This window comes from Lampetra fluviatilis, unplaced genomic scaffold (assembly GCF_964198595.1).
Source record: "Lampetra fluviatilis unplaced genomic scaffold, kcLamFluv1.1 SCAFFOLD_210, whole genome shotgun sequence".
NCBI lineage: Eukaryota > Metazoa > Chordata > Hyperoartia > Petromyzontiformes > Petromyzontidae > Lampetra > Lampetra fluviatilis.
In genome coordinates, this window is record NW_027621145.1 from 1 (window position 1) to 15,358 (window position 15,358).

General features: G+C 51.2%; 1 protein-coding gene across 1 annotated transcript in view; it reads left to right on the top strand.

The window, feature by feature from the left end:
• Nucleotides 1–1,819: 1,819 nt before the first annotated feature.
• Nucleotides 1,820–15,358, top strand: part of DDX4 (DEAD-box helicase 4) — a gene marked incomplete at its 5' end in the record, with an annotated part of 70,260 nt that continues 56,721 nt past the window's right edge. The window contains 3 exons of the mRNA XM_078885251.1: nt 1,820–1,971; nt 3,523–3,675; nt 9,821–9,975. Coding sequence (XP_078741377.1) covers nt 1,820–1,971; nt 3,523–3,675; nt 9,821–9,975 — 460 coding nt within the window. The remainder of the gene's footprint in view (nt 1,972–3,522; nt 3,676–9,820; nt 9,976–15,358) is intronic.

Genomic DNA, 15,358 nt, shown 5'->3' on the forward strand with positions numbered 1-15,358 from the left:
GTGTGTCTGTCTCTGTGTGTGTGTATCTCTGTGTGTATCTCTGTGTGTGTGTGTCACTGTGTGTGTAACTGTATCTCTGTGTAACTGTGTGTCTGTGTGTCTCTGTGTGTGTGTGTCTGTGTGTGTGTCACTGTGTATAACTGTGTGTCTGTCTCTGTGTGTGTGTATCTCTGTGTGTATCTCTGTGTGTATCTCTGTGTGTGTGTGTCACTGTGTGTCACTGTGTGTGTAACTGTGTCTCTGTGTCTGTGTGTGTCTGTGTGTGTGTGTCTCTGTGTGTGTGTCTCTGTGTGTGTCTGTGTGTGCAGGTTCTGCCCCTCCCCCCTCCCTCTACGTCCCCCCGCCCCCGCCTGATGATGAAGCGTCTCTCTTCCGTCACTGTGTGTCTGTCTCTGTGTGTGTGTATCTCTGTGTGTGTGTGTCTCTGTGTGTATCTGTGTATCTTTGTGTGTGTGTCACTGTGTGTGTGTCTCTCTGTGTGTGTGTGTTTCTGTGTGTGTGTCTGTCTGTGTGCAGGTTCTGCCCCTCCCCCCTCCCTCTACGTCCCACCGCCCCCGCCTGATGATGAAGCGTCTCTCTTCCGTCTCTGTGTGTCTGTCTCTGTGTCTCTCTCTGTGTCTCTCTCTGTGTGTCTCTCTGTGTATAACTGTGTGTCTGTCTCTGTGTGTGTGTATCTCTGTGTGTCTGTCTCTGTGTGTGTCTGTCTCTGTGTGTGTGTATCACTGTGTGTGTGTGTCTCTCTGTGTGTATGTGTGTGTGTCTCTGTGTGTGTGTATGTGTGTGTGTGTCACTGTGTGTGTGTCTCTCTGTGTCTCTGTGTGTGTGTGTGTCTGTCTGTGTGTGCAGGTTCCGCTCCCCCGCCCTCTACGTCCCACCGCCCCCGCCTGATGATGAAGCGTCTCTCTTCCGTCTCTGTGTGTCTGTCTCTGTGTCTCTCTCTGTGTCTCTCTCTGTGTGTCTCTCTGTGTATAACTGTGTGTCTGTCTCTGTGTGTGTCTGTCTCTGTGTGTGTGTATCTCTGTGTGTGTGTGTCTCTTGTGTGTGTGTGTCACTGTGTGTCACTGTGTGTGTAACTGTATCTCTGTGTGTGTGTATCACTGTGTGTGTGTGTGTGTATATCACTGTGTGTGTGTGTCTCTGTGTCTGTGTGTGTGTCTGTGTGTGCAGGTACTGCCCCTCCCCCCTCCCTCTACGTCCCCCCGCCCCCGCCTGATGATGAAGCGTCTCTCTTCCGTCACTGTGTGTCTGTCTCTGTGTCTCTCTCTGTGTGTCTCTCTGTGTGTGTGTGTCTCTGTGTATAACTGTGTGTCTGTCTCTGTGTGTGTGTATCTCTGTGTGTATCTCTGTGTGTGTGTGTGTCTCTGTGTGTGTGTGTCACTGTGTCACTGTGTGTGTGACTGTGTCTCTGTGTCTGTGTGTGTCTGTCTGTGTGTGTCTGTGTGTGCAGGTACTGCCCCTCCCCCCTCCCTCTACGTCCCCCCGCCCCCGCCTGATGATGAAGCGTCTCTCTTCCGTCACTGTGTGTGTGTCTGTGTGTGTATCTCTGTGTGTATCTCTGTGTGTGTGTGTCTCTGTGTATAACTGTGTGTCTGTCTCTGTGTGTGTGTGTCACTGTGTGTGTGTGTCACTGTGTCACTGTGTGTGTAACTGTGTCTCTGTGTCTGTGTGTCTCTGTGTGTGTGTCTCTGTGTGTGTGTCACTGTGTGTCACTGTGTGTGTAACTGTGTCTCTGTGTCTGTGTGTGTCTGTGTGTGTGTGTCACTGTGTCACTGTGTGTGTAACTGTGTCTCTGTGTCTGTGTGTGTGTCTGTGTGTGCAGGTTCCGCTCCCCCGCCCTCCCTCTACGTTCCACCGCCCCCGCCTGATGATGAAGCGTCTCTCTTCCGTCACGCGGAGCCCGGCATCAACTTCGACAACCACTTCAACATCCCAGTGGAAGTGTCCGGGCACGACCCTCCGAATCCCATTGCCGTACGTGTAGTGTATAGTGTAGTGTAGTAGTGTAGTAGTGTATAGTGTAGTAGTGTATAGTGTAGTGTATAGTGTAGTGTAGTAGTGTAGTAGTGTATAGTGTAGTGTAGTAGTGTATAGTGTAGTGTAGTAGTGTATAGTGTAGTAGTGTATAGTGTAGTGTAGTAGTGTATAGTGTATAGTGTAGTGTAGTAGTGTATAGTGTAGTGTAGTAGTGTATAGTGTAGTAGTGTATAGTGTAGTGTAGTAGTGTATAGTGTATAGTGTAGTAGTGTATAGTGTAGTGTAGTAGTGTATAGTGTAGTGTAGTAGTGTATAGTGTAGTAGTGTATAGTATAGTGTGTAGTAGTGTATAGTGTGGTAGTGTATAGTGTAGTAGTGTATAGTGTAGTAGTGTATAGTGTAGTGGTGTATAGTGTAGTAGTGTATAGTGTAGTAGTGTACAGTGTAGTAGTGTACAGTGTAGTAGTGTATAGTGTAGTAGTGTATAGTGTAATGTGTAGTGTATAGTGTAGTGTATAGTGTAGTGTATAGTGTAGTAGTGTATAGTGTAGTGTATAGTGTAGTGTATAGTGTAGTAGTGTATAGTGTAGTAGTGTATAGTGTAGTAGTGTATAGTGTAGTAGTGTATAGTGTAGTAGTGTATAGTGTAGTAGTGTATAGTGTAGTAGTGTATAGTGTAGTAGTGTATAGTGTAGTAGTGTAGTAGTGTATAGTGTAGTAGTGTATAGTGTAGTAGTGTATAGTGTAGTAGTGTATAGTGTGTAGTGTAGTGTATAGTGTAGTAGTGTATAGTGTAGTAGTGTAGTAGTGTATAGTGTGTAGTGTAGTAGTGTGTAGTGTAGTAGTGTATAGTGTAGTAGTGTATAGTGTATAGTGTAGTGTATAGTGTAGTAGTGTATAGTGTATAGTGTAGTGTATAGTGTAGTGTAGTAGTGTGTAGTGTATAGTGTAGTAGTGTATAGTGTAGTAGTGTATAGTGTAGTGTAGTAGTGTATAGTGTAGTAGTGTATAGTGTAGTAGTGTATAGTGTATAGTGTAGTAGTGTATAGTGTAGTGTAGTAGTGTATAGTGTAGTAGTGTATAGTGTAGTGTAGTAGTGTATAGTGTAGTAGTGTATAGTGTAGTAGTGTATAGTGTAGTGTAGTAGTGTAGTAGTGTATAGTGTAGTAGTGTATAGTGTAGTGTAGTAGTGTATAGTGTAGTAGTGTATAGTGTAGTAGTGTATAGTGTAGTAGTGTATAGTGTAGTAGTGTATAGTGTAGTAGTGTATAGTGTAGTGTAGTAGTGTATAGTGTAGTAGTGTATAGTGTAGTAGTGTATAGTGTAGTAGTGTATAGTGTAGTAGTGTATAGTGTAGTAGTGTATAGTGTAGTAGTGTATAGTGTAGTAGTGTATAGTGTAGTAGTGTATAGTGTAGTAGTGTATAGTGTAGTAGTGTATAGTGTAGTGTATAGTGTAGTCACTTAGTGGCGAATGTGTCACTGTGTGTGTCACTGTGTGTGTGTCACTGTGTGTGTCACTGTGTGTGTCACTGTGTGTGTGTCACAGGACTTCCATGAGCTGTCTCTGGGCACTCTGTTTGAGCGGAACGTGACCAAGGCGGGTTACACGAAGCCAACTCCAGTCCAGCGTCACGGCATCCCCATCGTGATGGCGGGTCGTGATCTCATGGCGTGCGCACAGACAGGCTCAGGCAAGACGGTGAGTGACACACACAGTGACACACACACACAGTGACACACACACAGTGACACACACACACAGTGACACACAGTGACACACACTCCAGTCCAGCGTCACGGCATCCCCATCGTGATGGCGGGTCGCGATCTCATGGCGTGCGCACAGACAGGCTCAGGCAAGACGGTGAGTGACACACACACAGTGACACACACACACAGTGACACACACACAGTGACACACACACACAGTGACACACACACACAGATACACAGAGATACACAGTGACACACACACAGTGACACACACACACAGTGACACACACACAGTGACACACACACACAGTGACACACACACAGTGACACACACACACAGTGACACACACACAGTGACACACACACACAGTGAGACACACACACACAGTGAGACACACACAGATAGACACACACAGTGACACACACACAGTGACACACACACACAGTGACACACACACAGTGACACACACACACACAGTGAGACACACACACACAGTGAGACACACACAGATAGACACACACAGTGACACACAACAACAACAACAACAACCGCCATTCGCCACTAAGTGGCGGTGACGTCACCACGACGCTTGTGCCAGGCCATGTGCACCTTGAGGCCACGTGAAGTGTCGAACGCCCGCTGGCAGGAGGTCACGGGGCAGACCCAGGTGCCACGGGTCGACTGACCGAGATGACCGAGATGACTGGCTGATGCACCACCTGTGCCCCCTACTGTGCCAACTTGCTGTGCTTTAGCCACCCGGCGCTCCGCTCGTTGTTGTGAGCGTCGCTCCTCCGCCCTCCGTTGTTGTTGGAGGGCGACTGCCTCCAACTGCCCAGTAGCGTCCTTCACGAGCCTCCTCCACTGAGGCCGATCTTGACACCGCTGGTACCAGTCATCGGCAAGTCCACTCAGCTCCACGTCCTCCTGTACCACATCACTCCATCTCTTCTCTAGCCCGTGCCGCGCCCGTTTAGCCCCCTCGATCCGGCCGAACAAAAGCTGTTTAGGCATGCGGTGGCTGGGCATGCGGGCTACATGACCCAGCCAACGCAGCCTTGCCTGCCGGAGGAGCTCACTGATGGGACTTTGCCCAGATCTTTCAAGGACTTGTGAGCTCCTCACACAATCCAGCCTGGTTAAACCCAGGATGGATCGTAGGCAGGCCAGCCTAAATGTTTCCAACCGGCGAAGATGCTCCACTAGGGGGGTCCACGTTTCGCAAGCATAGAGAAGGGAGGGAATGACCGTGGCCGAGAAGACCTGAAGCTTCGTGCGGAGCGACAGACCAGGTAGCTTCCACACAGCGTTACGCAACCGATGAAAAGATATTGCCGCTCGACTGATTCGGAGTGAGACCTCTGCTGATAAACTGGAGCCGGTCATGAGCACACTGCCCAGGTATGGGAAACTCTCTACTCTCTCCACAACTGCCCCATCACCGATTGGGAGTTGTGGGGGCGGAGTGCCCGATGGTACAAAATACCCAGGCAGGTGCTTAGTTTTGGTGGGGCTGATGGTAAGGCCCCACCTCTTAGTGGCACACTCCAGTCTCAGCAGCAGCGTCTCCAACTCCTCTTCTGAATGAGCAGCTATTACCAAATCATCGGCATACATAACGTGGTTGACCAATAGGGAGCCATCCCTTGATCGCACCCGGGCGTCGATCAGCCTCCCATTATATCTGTACCAAATGGTAATTCCCCCGGTACAGCTATTGAAGGCTTCACGAACTACGCAGTCGAAATAGATGTTAAATAATGTGGGAGCCAGAGGACATCCCTGTCGCACCCCAAGGTGTACAGGGAAAGGCTCCGACTCCCGGCCACGTAGTTTTACCCGGGCCCGCTCACCATCATGAAGGTCCTTAATGATCGTGAGCAGAGGGTCAGGGACTCCGAAAGCACGAAGAACAACCCAGAGCCCAGTCCTACTGATGGTATCATAGGCCTTGACCAGGTCAATAAAGCAGAGATGTAGGTCTTTTTGGAATTCCCTACACCTCTGCTGTAGCAGACGGACAGAAAATATGGCATCTGTGCAGGACCGCCCTTTCCTGAAACCACATTGGGGCTCCGCAAGCCTCTCCTCAGCATGCCTAGCAAGGCGATGTTGAATAATCCTTGCCAGGACCTTACCCGGCACACTGAGGAGTGAGATGCCCCTGTAGTTGTTACAGTCGGTACGGTCCCCCTTCTTAAAGAGGGGGACCACCAGGGCATCCTTCCAGTCCTGCGGAACCCGTCCAGTGGTCCAGACTGTTGTTATGATGTCATATAGGGCAGTCTGTGCACAAACGCCACCCTCCCTCAGCATTTCGCCTGGGAGATCATCTCTGCCCGGTGCCTTCCCTGGTCTCAGACTCCGGATCGCCCTCAGTACTTCCTCAACAGCCGGTACCTCAGCCAGCCACTCACAGGGGGTGACCTCTTCCAATATTTGAGGCACCGCAGCCTCAGCAGGGTTATCCCCACTTTGTGCCATGATGTTTTCCTGGCTGAGAGATTTTCCCTCCCCCAGGACCTCACAGAAATGCTCAGCAAATCTGCAAACCTGTTCCTGGGGGTCGGAGATTGGATCACCGTTTTTTCCTCTAATGATGGTGATAGGTGTGGCGCTACAGGTTACTTTTTTGATGGAGTTAAATAGTGATTTGTGATCGCGGGCCACTGAGGCAGACTCCATCTCCTCAGCAACCCGCGACCACCACCCATCCTTACAGCGCCTCACGGCTCTCCGAACCTCCGAGCGAAGACTGCGGTAAACCTCCTCATTCTCTGACGTGGGATGCTGTAGGCGATGAGAGTGGGCCTGTCGCTTTTTCTCAATTAACCTGAACACCTCCTCCGTCAGCCAGGGTTTCTGGGGAGGTCTGGACCGCGTACCCAAAGCAGCCATTGCAGCTGCATGAGTCACAGTCTTAAACCTCGCCCATTTACCCTCGACATCAGGTGGAGTGGGGGACGATGCCAACCCCAGCTGCAAGCGATGATGAAATTCTCGCTTGCAACTTTCATCAGCTAACTTAGACCAGGCCACTTTTGGTTGGAATGGGATCCTGGGTGTACACCCACCACCGGAGTGGAAGAATGGCAGGCGCATCTTACAGATGACTAGTCGATGGTCAGAGGGCAGATCAGCTCCACGGTAGGTCCTGGTGTCAAGGACATGGGCTCGCATCCGCTGGTCCGTCACTACGTAGTCCAGCAGATGTTCTTGCTTGGACCCGGCATGCATCCATGATGTTGTGTGGATGCGGCGATGCCGGAAGAGCGTGTTAGTAATTACAAGCCCATGGGCTGCACAAAAATCTAGCAGCCTCCTACCGTTATTATTGAGCTGATCTGGCCCATGCCTTCCAATCACTCCAGACCAGGTGCCAGCATCATGACCAACTCGGGCATTGAAGTCACCCAACAAGATGACTCTGTCCCGAGTGGCCACTTTAGCCAGCACCTGTGACAGGAGGTCATAGAAAGCGTCCGACTCATCGGCTTTGCCTGCATCCCTCCACAGATGTTCGTCTTCGGTGGGGGCATAAGTAACCACGACCACCACTCCTCGCCTCTGGTTGATGGGAAGGCGAGCCCAAAGTATCCTGGGGCTTACAGCTTCCCACACCTCACCGCCACGCTCCCACGCCCCCTTCATTCTTTTGTTCAGAAGAAGAGCCACACCCTGTTGTTTGGCAGTCTCCTGCCCCGAGTAGAGGACTGTCCACCCCTCATGGTGGCAGGAGCCAGAACCGGTCCACCGGACCTCCTGAATGCCACAGAGATCCAGGCGGTACCGGTCCAGCTCCCGACAGAGGAGTGGCAGCCTCTCCTCCGCAGTGAGCGTTCGAACATTCCACGTGGCCATCCGCAATGGTTTTTCGTTGTTTCTGGAGGAGCCCCGAGGGTTAAAATTCAATCTCCTGGCTCCGCCAAATGGGGTTTGGCCAGGAGACGTCATAAAAGCCTGACCCCCCGGGGCCTCCGGCACAAGCTTATTAATTACAGGTTTATGTTTAATTCGTAGTTTAGTGGTGGTTAATTGAAGGTGGAGGGGTTACCAGCCCCTCGCACCCGTCCAGAGCCCCCGTTTAGCCACTGTGGTGGTCACAGACGCCATGAGGGGAGAGGCCAATGGGCATTGGCCCTCCCCCCACAGCACTGCCCACGACAGTGTTGCCCGTCCGGCACCGCGAGGAGGTAGGAGGTTGTTTGTGTCTCACTGTGTGTGTGTCTCACTGTGTGTGTGTCTCACTGTGTGTGTCTCACTGTGTGTGTGTCTCACTGTGTGTGTCTCACTGTGTGTGTGTCTCACTGTGTGTGTGTCTCACTGTGTGTGTCACTGTGTGTGTGTCACTGTGTGTGTGTGTCACTGTGTGTGTGTGTCACTGTGTGTGTGTCACTGTGTATCTCTGTGTATCTGTGTGTGTGTGTCACTGTGTCAGTGTGTGTCTCTATGTGTGTGTATCTCTGTGTCTCACTGCGTGTGTGTGTGTCACTGTGTGTGTGTCACTGTGTGTGTGTGTGTCACTGTGTGTGTGTCACTGTGTATCTCTGTGTATCTGTGTGTGTGTGTCAGTGTGTCACTGTGTCAGTGTGTGTCTCTATGTGTGTGTATCTCTGTGTCTCACTGCGTGTGTGTGTGTCACTGTGTGTGTGTCTGTGTGTGTGTCTGTGTGTGTGTGTCTGTGTGTGTCTGTGTGTGTGTCTGTGTGTGTGTCTGTGTGTTTGTCTGTGTGTGTGTCTGTGTGTGTGTCTGTGTGTGTGTCTGTGTGTGTGTCTATCTGTGTGTGTCTATCTGTGTGTGTCTATCTGTGTGTGTCTATCTGTGTGTGTCTATGTGCAGGCGGCCTTCCTGCTGCCTGTGTTGACGCAGTTGGTGGATCGCGGCGTGGCGCCCAACCTGGACCTGTGTGTCTATGTGTGTGTGTCTATCTGTGTGTGTCTATCTGTGTGTGTCTATCTGTGTGTGTCTATGTGCAGGCGGCCTTCCTGCTGCCTGTGTTGACTCAGTTGGTCAATCGCGGCGTGGCGCCCAACCTGGATCTGTGTGTGTGTCTATCTGTGTGTCTATCTGTGTGTGTGTGTGTCTCTATATCTGTGTGTGTCTATCTGTGTGTGTCTATGTGCAGGCGGCCTTCCTGCTGCCTGTGTTGACGCAGTTGGTGGATCGCGGCGTGGCGCCCAACCTGGATCTGTGTGTGTGTCTATCTGTGTGTCTATCTGTGTGTGTGTGTCTCTATATCTGTGTGTGTCTATCTGTGTGTGTCTATGTGCAGGCGGCCTTCCTGCTGCCTGTGTTGACGCAGTTGGTGGATCGCGGCGTGGCGCCCAACCTGGATCTGTGTGTGTGTCTATCTGTGTGTCTATCTGTGTGTGTGTGTGTCTCTATATCTGTGTGTGTCTATCTGTGTGTGTCTATGTGCAGGCGGCCTTCCTGCTGCCTGTGTTGACGCAGTTGGTGGATCGCGGCGTGGCGCCCAACCTGGACCTGTGTGTCTATGTGTGTGTGTCTATCTGTGTGTGTCTATCTGTGTGTGTCTATCTGTGTGTGTCTATGTGCAGGCGGCCTTCCTGCTGCCTGTGTTGACTCAGTTGGTCAATCGCGGCGTGGCGCCCAACCTGGATCTGTGTGTGTGTCTATCTGTGTGTCTATCTGTGTGTGTGTGTGTCTCTATATCTGTGTGTGTCTATCTGTGTGTGTCTATGTGCAGGCGGCCTTCCTGCTGCCTGTGTTGACGCAGTTGGTGGATCGCGGCGTGGCGCCCAACCTGGATCTGTGTGTGTGTCTATCTGTGTGTCTATCTGTGTGTGTGTGTCTCTATATCTGTGTGTGTCTATCTGTGTGTGTCTATGTGCAGGCGGCCTTCCTGCTGCCTGTGTTGACGCAGTTGGTGGATCGCGGCGTGGCGCCCAACCTGGACCTGTGTGTCTATCTGTGTGTGTGTCTATCTGTGTGTGTCTCTATATCTGTGTGTGTGTCTATCTGTGTGTGTCTATGTGCAGGCGGCCTTCCTGCTGCGTGTGTTGACTCAGTTGGTCAATCGCGGCGTGGCGCCCAACCTGGACCTGTGTGTCTATCTGTGTGTGTGTCTATCTATATCTGTGTGTGTCTATCTGTGTGTGTCTATGTGCAGGCGGCCTTCCTGCTGCCTGTGTTGACGCAGTTGGTGGATCGCGGCGTGGCGCCCAACCTGGACCCCCGGGTGCAGAGACCCGCGGCCCTTTGTGTGGCACCCACACGAGAACTCATCACGCAGATCTACCTACAGGCCCTCAAGTTCTCGCACGGGTAGGACACACACACACACACAGACACACACAGACGGATATAGACACACACAGACACACACACACAGACACACACACAGACACACACAGACACACACACAGACACACACAGACACGCACACAGACACACACATAGATATAGACACAGACGCATACACACAGACACACACACACAGACACACACACACACAGACACACACACAGACACACACAGACACACACACAGATACACACAGACACACACACACAGACACACACACAGATACACACAGACACACACACACAGACACAGACACACACACACACAGACACACACACAGACACACACAGACACACACAGACACACACAGATACAGATACACACACACACAGAGACACAGACACACAGACACAAACACACAGACACACACACAGACACACACAGAAACACACACACACACAGAAACACACAGACACACACACAGACACACACACAGACACACAGACACACAGACACACACACAGACACACAGACACAGATCCCCCGTGTAGCCTCTAGCAGGCTGTCGGGGCGATGGTCCAACCTCACTTGCAACGCCCCTCCCATAGAGGTACGGACGGCAATTTCCCAGGGCGTCACGCAATATCGTTGTCCAGCCGGTGCTAACACGCGACACGCACACGCCCCGCCACTCTTTGGATACCATCAACGGAGCTGGGGTTTAGCGCAGAGACGATCCCGGTAACATTTCGATCTTGAAGTGTCCTTCGTGACTGCAGCAGCGATTCATCGTCTCGGTTTCTTTCGGTTAAAGTCGTCGCGTAGAATGGAAAGAATGAGATAATGAGAAATTTAGCGTGGTGAAATAATTAAAATAAAACATTAAATAAAAAAAAATTGAATATAATGAAATAATACGAAATTAAACTTAATGATGTTATGAAAATTAAACGTAATAAAATAATTGAAATAAAACATAGTAAAATAATTAAAATAAAACATTAAATAAAAAAAATGTAAATATAATAAAATAATACGAAATTAAACTTAATGATATTATGAAAATTAAACGTAATAAAATAATTAACATAAAACATAGTAAAATAATTAAAATAAAACATTAAATAAATAAAAAAAATAATATAATAAAATAATACCAAATTAAACTTAATGATGTTATGAAAATTAAACGTAATACAATAATTAAAATAAAACATTAAATAAAAAAAATTTTAATATAATAAAATAATACGAAATTAAACTTAATGATATTATGAAAATTAAACGTAATAAAATAATTAAAATAAAACATAGTGAAATAATTAAAATAAAACATTAAATAAAAAAAATTTAATATAATAAAATAGTACAAAATTAAACTTAATGATGTTATGAAAATTAAACGTAGTAAAATAATTAAAATAAAACATTAAATCATTTTTTTTTAAATAGAATAAAATAATACGAAATTAAACTTAATGATATTATGAAAATTACCCTACCCAGCCGGGTACGGGTATGGTATGGGTATCTGGTAGGGTACGGGTATCGGGTAGGGTACGGGTATCGGGTAGGGTACGGGTATGGTATGGGTATCTGGTAGGGTACGGGTATCTGGTAGGGTACGGGTATCGGGTAGGGTACGGGTATGGTATGGGTATCTGGTAGGGTACGGGTATCTGGTAGGGTACGGGTATCGGGTAGGGTACGGGTATGGTATGGGTATCTGGTAGGGTACGGGTATCTGGTAGGGTACGGGTATCGGGTAGGGTACGGGTATCTGGTAGGGTACGGGTATCTGGTAGGGTACGGGTATGGTATGGGTATCTGGTAGGGTACGGGTATCTGGTAGGGTACGGGTATCGGGTAGGGTACGGGTATCTGGTAGGGTACGGGTATCTGGTAGGGTACGGGTATCTGGTAGGGTACGGGTATCGGGTAGGGTATCTGGTAGGGTACGGGTATCTGGTAGGGTACGGGTATCTGGTAGGGTACGGGTATGGTATGGGTATCTGGTAGGGTACGGGTATCTGGTAGGGTACGGGTATCTGGTAGGGTACGGGTATCGGGTAGGGTATCTGGTAGGGTACGGGTATCTGGTAGGGTACGGGTATCTGGTAGGGTACGGGTATCTGGTAGGGTACGGGTATCGGGTAGGGTACGGGTATCTGGTAGGGTACGGGTATCAGGTAGGGTATCTGGTAGGGTACGGGTATCTGGTAGGGTATCGGGTAGGGTACGGGTATCGGGTAGGGTACGGGTATCGGGTAGGGTACGGGTATCTGGTAGGGTACGGGTATCAGGTAGGGTATCTGGTAGGGTACGGGTATCTGGTAGGGTATCGGGTAGGGTACGGGTATCGGGTAGGGTACGGGTATCTGGTAGGGTACGGGTATCGGGTAGGGTACGTGTATCGGGTAGGGTACGGGTATCGGGTAGGGTACGGGTATCGGGTAGGGTACGGGTATCGGGTAGGGTACGTGTATCGGGTAGGGTACGGGTATCTGGTAGGGTACGGGTATCGGGTAGGGTACGGGTATCGGGTAGGGTACGGGTATCGGGTAGGGTACGTGTATCAGGTAGGGTACGTGTATCGGGTAGGGTACGGGTATCGGGTAGGGTACGGGTATCGGGTAGGGTACGGGTATCGGGTAGGGTAGGGTACGTGTATCGGGTAGGGTACGGGTATCAGGTAGGGTACGGGTATCTGGTAGGGTACGGGTATCGGGTAGGGTACGGGTATCGGGTAGGGTACGTGTATCGGGTAGGGTACGTGTATTGGGTAGGGTAGGGTACGGGTATCTGGTAGGGTACGGGTATCGGGTAGGGTACGTGTATAGGGTAGGGTACGGGTATCGGGTAGGGTACGTGTATCGGGTAGGGTACGGGTATCGGGTAGGGTACGGGTATCGGGTAGGGTACGGGTATCGGGTAGGGTACGGGTATCTGGTAGGGTACGTGTATCGGGTAGGGTACGGGTATCGGGTAGGGTACGGGTATCGGGTAGGGTAGGGTACGTGTATCGGGTAGGGTACGGGTATCGGGTAGGGTACGGGTATCTGGTAGGGTACGGGTATCGGGTAGGGTACGGGTATCGGGTAGGGTACGGGTATCGGGTAGGGTAGGGTACGTGTATCGGGTAGGGTACGTGTATCGGTTAGGGTACGTGTATCGGGTAGGGTACGTGTATCGGGTAGGGTACGGGTATCGGGTAGGGTACGGGTATCGGGTAGGGTACGTGTATCGGGTAGGGTACGGGTATCGGGTAGGGTACGGGTATCTGGTAGGGTACGGGTATCTGGTAGGGTACGTGTATCGGGTAGGGTACGGGTATCTGGTAGGGTACGGGTATCTGGTAGGGTACGTGTATCGGGTAGGGTACGGGTATCTGGTAGGGTACGGGTATCTGGTAGGGTACGGGTATCTGGTAGGGTACGTGTATCGGGTAGGGTACGTGTATCGGGTAGGGTACGGGTATCGGGTAGGGTACGTGTATCTGGTAGGGTACGTGTATCGGGTAGGGTACGTGTATCGGGTAGGGTACGGGTATCGGGTAGGGTACGGGTATGGGGTAGGGTACGTGTATCGGGTAGGGTACGTGTATCGGGTAGGGTACGTGTATCGGGTAGGGTACGGGTATGGGGTAGGGTACGTGTATCGGGTAGGGTACGGGTATCGGGTAGGGTACGGGTATCGGGTAGGGTACGGGTATCGGGTAGGGTACGTGTATCGGGTAGGGTACGGGTATCGGGTAGGGTACGGGTATCTGGTAGGGTACGTGTATCGGGTGTAGGGTACGTGTATCGGGTAGGGTACGGGTATCGGGTAGGGTACGGGTATCGGGTAGGGTACGGGTATCGGGTAGGGTACGTGTATCGGGTAGGGTACGGGTATCTGGTAGGGTACGTGTATCGGGTGTAGGGTACGTGTATCGGGTAGGGTGCGGGTATCTGGTAGGGTACGGGTATCGGGTAGGGTACGGGTATCTGGTAGGGTACGGGTATCGGGTAGGGTACGGGTATCTCGTAGGGTACGGGTATCTGGTAGGGTACGGGTATCGGGTAGGGTACGGGTATCGGGTAGGGTACGGGTATCTGGTAGGGTACGGGTAGGGTACGGGCATCGGGTAGGGTACGGGTATCGGGTAGGGTACGGGTAGGGTACGGGTATCTGGTAGGGTACAGGTAGGGTACGGGTATCGGGTAGGGTACGGGTATCAGGTAGGGTACGGGTATCAGGTAGGGTACGGGTATCAGGTAGGGTACGGGTATCTGGTAGGGTACGGGTATCTGGTAGGGTGTCAGGTAGGGTGTCAGGTAGGGTGTCTGGTAGGGTGTCAGGTAGGGTGTCAGGTAGGGTGTCTGGTAGGGTGTCAGGTAGGGTGTCAGGTAGGGTGTCAGGTAGGGTGTCAGGTAGGGTGTCTGGTAGGGTGTCAGGTAGGGTGTCAGGTAGGGTGTCAGGTAGGGTGTCTGGTAGGGTGTCAGGTAGGGTGTCAGGTAGGGTGTCAGGTAGGGTGTCAGGTAGGGTGTCAGGTAGGGTGTCAGGTAGGGTGTCAGGTAGGGTGTCAGGTAGGGTGTCAGGTAGGGTGTCAGGTAGGGTGTCAGGTAGGGTACGGGTATCAGGTAGGGTGTCGGGTAGGGTGTCGGGTAGGGTGTCGGGTAGGGTGTCGGGTAGGGTGTCAGGTAGGGTGTCAGGTAGGGTGTCAGGTAGGGTGTCAGGTAGGGTGTCGGGTAGGGTGTCGGGTAGGGTGTCGGGTAGGGTATCTGGTAGGGTGTCAGGTAGGGTGTCAGGTAGGGTGTCAGGTAGGGTGTCAGGTAGGGTGTCAGGTAGGGTAGGGTGTCAGGTAGGGTGTCAGGTAGGGTGTCAGGTAGGGTGTCAGGTAGGGTGTCAGGTAGGGTGTCAGGTAGGGTGTCAGGTAGGGTAGGGTATCAGGTAGGGTGTCAGGTAGGGTGTCAGGTAGGGTGTCAGGTAGGGTGTCAGGTAGGGTGTCAGGTAGGGTGTCAGGTAGGGTGTCAGGTAGGGTGTCAGGTAGGGTGTCTGGTAGGGTGTCTGGTAGGGTGTCTGGTAGGGTGTCAGGTAGGGTGTCAGGTAGGGTGTCTGGTAGGGTGTCTGGTAGGGTGTCAGGTAGGGTACGGGTATCAGGTAGGGTATCAGGTAGGGTGTCAGGTAGGGTGTCAGGTAGGGTGTCAGGTAGGGTGTCAGGTAGGGTGTCAGGTAGGGTGTCTGGTAGGGTGTCTGGTAGGGTGTCAGGTAGGGTGTCTGGTAGGGTGTCAGGTAGGGTGTCAGGTAGGGTGTCAGGTAGGGTGTCTGGTAGGGTGTCAGGTAGGGTGTCAGGTAGGGTGTCAGGTAGGGTGTCAGGTAGGGTATCTGGTAGGGTGTCAGGTAGGGTGTCTGGTAGGGTGTC